The 7,511-nt window shown below is 44.5% G+C and overlaps 1 protein-coding gene and 2 non-coding genes across 4 annotated transcripts; all 3 read left to right on the top strand.

The window, feature by feature from the left end:
• The first annotated feature begins 1,521 nt into the window (after positions 1 to 1,521).
• On the top strand, positions 1,522 to 7,081 carry RPSA (ribosomal protein SA). 2 transcript variants are annotated; one of them, XM_025883929.2, is made up of 7 exons: positions 1,522 to 1,677; positions 2,450 to 2,615; positions 3,535 to 3,653; positions 5,248 to 5,493; positions 6,235 to 6,363; positions 6,471 to 6,636; positions 6,912 to 7,081. In XM_025883929.2, the coding sequence occupies exons 2-7, from the start codon at positions 2,483 to 2,485 to the stop codon at positions 7,004 to 7,006; spliced, it is 888 nt and encodes a 295-aa protein (XP_025739714.1). In that variant the 5' UTR covers positions 1,522 to 1,677; positions 2,450 to 2,482; the 3' UTR covers positions 7,007 to 7,081. The 2 variants fall into 2 exon arrangements, with proteins under 2 accessions (XP_025739714.1, XP_025739734.1); XM_025883949.2 differs by having other exon boundaries at positions 1,645 to 1,745.
• Positions 3,318 to 3,468, top strand: LOC112834591 (small nucleolar RNA SNORA62/SNORA6 family). Its single transcript, XR_003210954.2, has one exon. It is a non-coding gene; the product is annotated as a small nucleolar RNA SNORA62/SNORA6 family (small nucleolar RNA).
• Positions 5,557 to 5,712, top strand: LOC112834587 (small nucleolar RNA SNORA62/SNORA6 family). The gene has a single exon (XR_003210953.1). It is a non-coding gene; the product is annotated as a small nucleolar RNA SNORA62/SNORA6 family (small nucleolar RNA).
• Positions 7,082 to 7,511: the final 430 nt, after the last annotated feature.

Genomic DNA, 7,511 nt, shown 5'->3' with positions numbered 1-7,511 from the left:
CATAATTACAGTACCATGTTCTCCTTGTATCAAAGGAAGTAGTCTTGGGACTGGAGTGTGCATATGGGAGGGAGCCTAGGGTGGCTTGGGAGTGTCCCAGAAGGCCCTCCAGAGGTCATGCAGTGACAGAAAACTGCCCCTAAAAGCCAGCCATTACCTTTTCATATAGCTACTTCTTTTTCTTGTGAAAGCCAAATTGTCATATTTTCAGCAGTTTCTAAGGATGCTTATTGCCATGACTAAATTTACTTCTTTCCATCTGTATCAGGTTTTTAAACTGCAATGGGGTTTTGTTGCAATGTAAAACTGTGTTCCTCAGAAAATTTCAAAAATACTAAAAATGAGAGGGGAAAAAAACTCACCCAGTTTCTCTACTTGTACATTAGCGGTTCTCACCCTGGCTGCACATTAAAATTATCTAGGGAGCTACTTTTAAGAATCAGATTTTTTAAGTCCTGGAAATGCAATATAATATACAACGTGGTGACTATAGTTAATACTGTGTTGCATATTTGACAGTTGCTTAGAGGGTAAAAGTTCTCGTCACAAGTACAACAAACTTTTTAACTGGATGGTGACAGATGTTAACTGGATTTATTGTGATCATTTCACAATATATACAAATATAGACCATGTAGTACAAGTGAAATGTTTTATGTCAATTATACTTCAATTTTAAAAATCGGATTTTTAAAATTGCGGCTGGGCATATGTTTAAAAGCTCTCCAAGTGATTCTCAGGTGCGGCGGAGATTGAAACCTACTATGTAATTTAATAACTCGGCTATTTTTTTACCATCATCTTTTAATGTATAGGGCTTCAATTATTTACTTATTTCCAGAGAGAGACCCCTCCCCAGGGAGCAGTGGAGGGAAGGGAGAGAATCTTAAGCAAGCTCCATGCTCTAAGCAGGGCTCGATTTTACGCTGAGATCATGACCTGAGCCAGCATCAAGAGTCGGTAGCTTAACCAACTTAAACCCTTTTTTTTTTTTAATTGAAGTACAGTTGACACGGGTTTCAATTTTTTAAAATAATCTCCCTCACCCTGCAGTTCTTGTTTGTACATAGAGTATCTTTTGAATATTTCTCGGTGGCTGCACAGTAATATATGAACAGGATACATTTTTAATAACCTATTGATATTCCTTTTCTTCTATTAAAAAACAAACAAACCTTGCCATCTGTACAGTCTTTTCCTTTTAATTATTTCAGGAAATTTCCCGTAAGTCAACTTTAAACATCTGAATTACGTACTGCCAAGTTGTTCTCCAAGAAATGAAAATAATTCCAGCTTTTGTTAATCGAATATTTAGGCACGTTGTGTTCAACAGCTTCCTACGTAACGGAAACTGCAACTTTGAGGACAGATAGGTACCGGCTCAAGCTCCCGGCGACCCAGGCCTGAGCGAAAATCGCAACCGCTCTGACTGGCCGCCCGCAGGCGCTCGATTCTGACGAAGTACTGGGGTGGCGGCTGCCCGGCGAGGAACATCTTTGCGGCGCCGGAAAGCACTAACGGTCGCAAACGGCCCTGCTGAGTTAGGGCGCCCATCCGCACTTCCGCTCGGCTTTTTTTTGTTGTCATTGGTTGGCGGAGGAGTATATAAGAACGTCATTTCCGCCCGCCTGTCCTTTCCGAGCTACCCGGGGAAGGGTCCATACGGCGTTGTTTTGCGTGAGTGCCTTATGGGGTTCCCCAGCCGCTCCGAAAGCCACCGGAACAGCTTCCTGCCGGAGTGAGGGGTGCGAGGACTGGGATAGAAGCTAGGAGGGAGAGCGGCTCTGTCTCCTGCCGACGCGCTCCACCTCGGCCCGGCCGCCCGCACGGTGCCCGGCCCGGGCCCGCGAGTTCCCACAATGCCCCGGGAGCGGGCGGAGGTCGTGCTGGAGCCGGGGCGGGGGTGCGGACCGGCCTGCAGCTGGGCGGCGGAGCTGCAGAAAGCATGGCCCACGCCCTGCGCTGCGATCGCTTCGGACCCTGGCGCTCGGCCGTGAGTTCGGGCCCAGGCGCCAGTTTACAACAGCTGTTTAGGCTGTTGGTTTTTCCCGTTTGTGTTAAGATTCTTGGCAGGGTTTTGCAGAAAATTAGTTGTAACCCGAGAGAGAAAGCAATCTGTTTGAAAATAGACTTGTTCGCATCAGCACTCGCGTTGCTCATCCATACCTTCACTCCAGGTTACTCTGGAGTGTTACGTGGCAATTCACCATTTTCGTCGTTTAATTATTTAGGTGTTTTTCCCATCTCCACACTCAAAGATTTGCTGTAATTTTACAATGTGTAGGATATGTCTGTCTCATCCCCCTAGATTGTAAACTGAAAGGTGTGGTCCTTGGGTTGCATTTAAATATGAAGGTGTTGGCTCTGGAGTAGTTAAGAATGCCTCTGGTCCCTTAACCCACCTAAGTCACTGGAATGAAAATGAATGGGTCATTAACTTGTTTTTCAGGTTCCCGTCGTAACTTAAAGGGAAACTTTCACAATGTCCGGAGCCCTTGATGTCCTGCAAATGAAGGAGGAGGATGTCCTCAAATTCCTTGCAGCAGGAACCCATTTAGGTGGCACCAACCTTGACTTTCAAATGGAACAGTACATCTACAAAAGGAAAAGTGATGGTCAGTCGTTCCTTTGATTTGTTGGGAAGGGCATTCCAACTAAGTAATAAATGAAACCAGATCACTACTTTGGAAATAAGCTTTAAAACTAAGTAAAAGTGGGGTGCCTGGCTGGCTTAGTCGGTAGAGCATGCCACTCAATCTCAGCGTTGTGAGTTTGACCCCATGTTGGATGTAGAGATAACTTGTAAGAAATTAAAGTGTTCTGGTGGTTTTGGGAAGGATAGCTTTCTGGACTTCAGTGCAAGAGTATGTCTGTTGATAGGTTATGGGACTTGGGTTGCTCCATGAAAGAGCTGTGAGATGATGAGGAAACTCATTAGTTTATTTTCTAGAGTGCCTTGTATTTCACAGGTACTGATACAGGTTCGTTTGAGTTCTGAGAGTAAAGTAGAGCAAGAGATAGGAAAGAACAATTAGGCTTGGAAGGTACTAGAAAATGGAAGGTAGGTTGTGAAGCCTTTATAGTAAGGCATGTTGGGCAAGGGAGTGCTTCACTCAGAGATGCAGCCACTGAAGGACATAAGCGTGGGAGTGGCATGTTGTAAAGCAGTTTTGGGTGAATCTGGCATGGAGGTAGGTTGAAAGGAAAGTGTGGCTAGAGGCCAGGAAGTGGGTAAGAACTTGTAGGAATCCATATGGGGGCCTGATGGAGGCCTAATGCAGGAAAAGAAAAAGATGCACTTTGCCTACTGAATCAAGGGTGCACACTATTAAAGCTCAAGGTTGAGGCCAGCCGTGGCCAATGAACTTGTGAGTGTCGGAAGTGTGCTATAAAAATGGCAGGATTTTCGCTAACACCAGTAGAGCTTGCCTCTATGACTGGAGTTTGATAGTACTTTCTGCTACATTCAGTTTTTTAAAAGAAAATCCGTTGCAAATTAGGTCAGGTGTTACAAAGCTTTCTGCTATCACCTAGGTATCTACATCATAAATCTGAAGAGAACCTGGGAGAAGCTTCTGCTGGCAGCTCGTGCCATTGTTGCCATTGAAAACCCAGCTGATGTCAGTGTCATATCGTCCAGGAATACTGGCCAGGTTTGTAAACAATATGCTTGGTTTTTATTATAAAAAATAAGCTTACAGACATTGTGGGATATAGGGGAAAGTATAAGAAAATAAAAATAGTCTGTAATTTAACTACTTAACACAAATCTTGTATTGCCAGTATTCTATGTCTACAATATATATACTAGGCATCTGGTGGTTTGTTGCGCTTCAGTTTTCAAGAAAGGTTTTCTTATAGGATACCAGTCCTCCAAGGCTCATCACGTCTCCTAAGAGTAAGAATCTTTGCCATCACAAGTAACTTAGTTTTTTTTAGTGGCCAGGGGGGATAAAACTTGTATTTTGCCCCATTTCTGTTTTGACAATTTTTCTGTTGAGAAAACTAGTGAATTTCTTGAAAATTGATTTACAGTTGACTGTTGAACAACACTGTGGATTAGGGGCACTAACCCCATGCATGACTGAAAATCTGTGTAACTTGACTCCCCAAAAACTTTACTAATAGCTTACTGTTGACCTTCAGAAGCCTCACGAATAAGAAAAGCAGTCAATTAACACATTCTGTATATGTATTATGTATTGTGTTTTTAGGAATACGGCAAGCTAGAAAGGGAAATATTATGCAGTACTATAAAAAAAAACACATAAGTGGATCAGTGTGGTTTAAACCATGTGGTGTCCAAGAGCCCACTAGATTAAGAGCTCTAGTAAGGATTTCAGTCAGCCCATTTCTAATTTGAAAAGGATGTTTGACTTGGATTTTGACAGGTACTTAAATTGTCTAGTGAGACAAGTTCTTCTGTACTTGTTTAGATTGATGGTAAAACTGGTTCCCATGAATTTAGGGTGTATTTTGCAGGGGGTTATTCCTCAGAGGCTGGCTTGTGACAGGACTTAAAGTTGGGTGCATAGTAGAAGACAGTTTTTGATTAGTACTGTGAATGAACTTAGTGACAACTCATCATGGCTTCCCTCAACAAAAATTTACAGGGCATGTATATTGACAGTCCAGGCAGTGTTGCTAGGGGTTTGGGATATAGCAGGAAAATAAATACCCTAGTTTGCCTTTCTGAAGGGATGCAGGAAATACATTTTTATGGAGGTAAAAAGGAAGGGAAGGGAAAGAATATGGTATATTCCTGCTTTATATAGGGTAGCTGTGATGAAATTGGACCACATCATGGGAGTGCTTATTGGTTGTCAGGCACTGTTGTATTGATGAATTTAATTTTCATGACCCTGTTGGAAGCACACAAGTAACCTGCCCAAGTCACTCACAGGAGTGGCTTTCTTGGTTCTTGAAGCCAGGTGGTGTGTCTCTGGAGCCTCGGGGATTGAGAGTAGGGAGAGCATTCCAGGCAGAGGGCCTGGGGGTGGGGTATGCTTAGCATTTCTGGACCCTAGTTCTGTAAGTAGTTCTCAGGTAGCACAGAGGACAAAGAATTGCTGGGGGTGTGAAGTGCTTTGATGTTTTCATTGTTGAGCAGGGGAGGTGGGAGGGCTCCCAACTCCGTGGGCTGCTGCAGGTAGTTACAGAACTGGGTGGGTGTCTGCACATGGACACTTGGGGAGTTCTGTGATGCCATCTCTGGAGCACTGCTAACTCTTGATGTTAATTCTTAAGCGAGCTGTGCTGAAATTTGCTGCTGCTACTGGAGCCACTCCTATTGCCGGCCGCTTCACTCCTGGAACCTTCACTAACCAGATCCAGGCAGCCTTCCGGGAGCCGAGACTTCTGGTGGTTACTGATCCCAGGGCAGACCACCAGCCTCTTACAGAGGCGTCCTATGTTAACCTGCCTACCATTGCTCTGTGTAACACAGACTCTCCTCTGCGCTATGTGGACATTGCCATCCCTTGCAACAACAAGGTAACAGTGTGATGACATTCACTAGAGCCTTGAGTGAATGCTCTCGAAACAGTTGGGCATTCCTCTGCACATTGTTAGAGCTTGGAGTTGAGGCCACTGGCTGGCCGATGAACTCACAAGTGTAGGTAGTGTGCTACACGAGGGGCAAGTCTTTTCGCTAACACCACAAGGGTCTCTGGGCCCAATGAGTGGAGTTTGATAGTAATTCTTGCTACAAGTAAAATTTCAGATATGTCAGCTTTAAGGAGAAATCCTTTTATAAATCGTCTGTGTTTTCTTTTCTCCGTATTTAACTGCTTGGGCCTCAAACGTTACTGGGCCTTTTCGATTTTCAGGGCAACTTGATGAATCCTGCTATAAGGTCCTAAAAAGGTGGGTTGTGTATGGTTCACATCGGTCCAGTTTACTGGTCTCAAAATCTTGGTTCCACATAGGAATCATCCAAAGAGATGTTTTAATACCAGTGTACAGGCACTCATTCCGGGTATTTTGTTTGATTGCCTAGGGTGGAGTCTTGACAGTTTTTTTTTTTTTTTTTAATTCCCATGGGTCCAGTGACAAGGTTGAGACCCACTAATACACAGAGTACTCCTTGTTAAAAACAAGCACTTAACAAACTAAGAGACATGTCTATTTTGTTGATGCCAGGGATCTAGATGATGGGACAAATAGGTGGGATGGGGAGGTGCAAGCTGTTGGGGGTTGACCCAAGTGTCACTTCTTAACCTGGCGCTCTTGCAGGGAGCTCACTCAGTGGGTCTGATGTGGTGGATGCTGGCCAGGGAAGTTCTGCGCATGCGTGGCACCATTTCCCGAGAACACCCATGGGAGGTCATGCCTGATCTCTACTTCTACAGAGATCCTGAAGAGGTAAGCTTCCTCCACAAAGGTCTGTGGTCACATAAGCAAATCAGACATCTTGGTCTGCTTCTTTGAAATAAAATTTGTCTCTATAAACTTTTTTTTCCCTTAACCAGATTGAAAAGGAAGAGCAGGCCGCTGCTGAAAAGGCTGTGACCAAGGAGGAATTTCAGGGTGAATGGACAGCTCCAGCTCCTGAGTTCACTGCTACTCAGCCTGAAGTCGCAGACTGGTCTGAAGGCGTGCAGGTGCCCTCGGTGCCTATTCAGCAGTTCCCTACTGGTATGTGTTGTGATAAGTCAGGCGGATGTTTCGGGTTTTTGGTATTAATTTAACTTTTAAAGGATCTCCATGGCTATTAGCATTGAAAGGTTCTCATCCTAGTGTGCTGTAGCTGTGCCAATGACTTGACAGCTTGAATTCAGGTGTTTTTGACATGGTCTGGCTGGCTTTGGGTGACAAGGACAAACGTCCTCTGAAATATGTATTTGGTGGAATTCAAGGCCCAGTGTTGGTGGGAGTGGGGCTGACTGTGTTTTTTGGTGTTTCCTTAACAGAAGACTGGAGCGCCCAGCCGGCCACTGAAGACTGGTCTGCAGCTCCCACTGCTCAGGCCACTGAATGGGTAGGAACAACCACTGAGTGGTCTTAAGCTGGTCTTCCACAAAGGCACACAAAATGGAAATAGAAATGGAAAAGGTTGACGGAAAATAAACAGTTTGTGAAAGTCGTGTCCATTTCTGTTTATTTTGCATTCCAGATCAAGAAATGCCTGGTATTACTTCAGGTCCTGACTTGTTTACTTCTAAAGCCCACTTAAGAGAAACTCTCGAAAGATACTGGTTCTTGAGAGTTTCTCTTCACTTCCTTTTTGTGTAAGGAGCAGCTGTTCTGAAAATAGATTTAGGGGTGCCTGGGTGGTTCAGTCTGTTGAGTGTCCCACTTCTGATTTCAGCTCAGGTCGTGATCTCGGTTGTGGGATAGAGCCCCAGGGGCGTGGAGCCTGGTTAAGATTCTCCCACCCCACCCCCCACTGGTGTGTACTGTCAAAAAAATTGATTTAAATAATGGTAAATAGGTGGTAACCCTGGGAATACTTTTTCCAAGTTCAGACCTGATAACTCTCTCATTGCCATCTGCCCTGGCAAATTGTGGAG

This window comes from Callorhinus ursinus, unplaced genomic scaffold, assembly GCF_003265705.2.
Source record: "Callorhinus ursinus isolate GAN/ISIS: 27379988/994484 unplaced genomic scaffold, GSC_fseal_2.0 scaffold1, whole genome shotgun sequence".
Lineage (NCBI taxonomy): Eukaryota > Metazoa > Chordata > Mammalia > Carnivora > Otariidae > Callorhinus > Callorhinus ursinus.
This window is presented reverse-complemented; position numbering and strand designations above follow the sequence as displayed.

Coding starts and splice junctions, on each gene's coding strand:
- RPSA (XM_025883929.2), top strand. CDS start 2,483: ATGTCCGGAGCCCTTGATGTCCTGCAAATGAAGGAGGAGGATGTCCTC. Junction 5,494..6,234: donor CCATCCCTTGCAACAACAAG/GTAACAGTGTGA, acceptor GCGCTCTTGCAG/GGAGCTCACTCAGTGGGTCT. Junction 6,364..6,470: donor TCTACAGAGATCCTGAAGAG/GTAAGCTTCCTC, acceptor TCCCTTAACCAG/ATTGAAAAGGAAGAGCAGGC.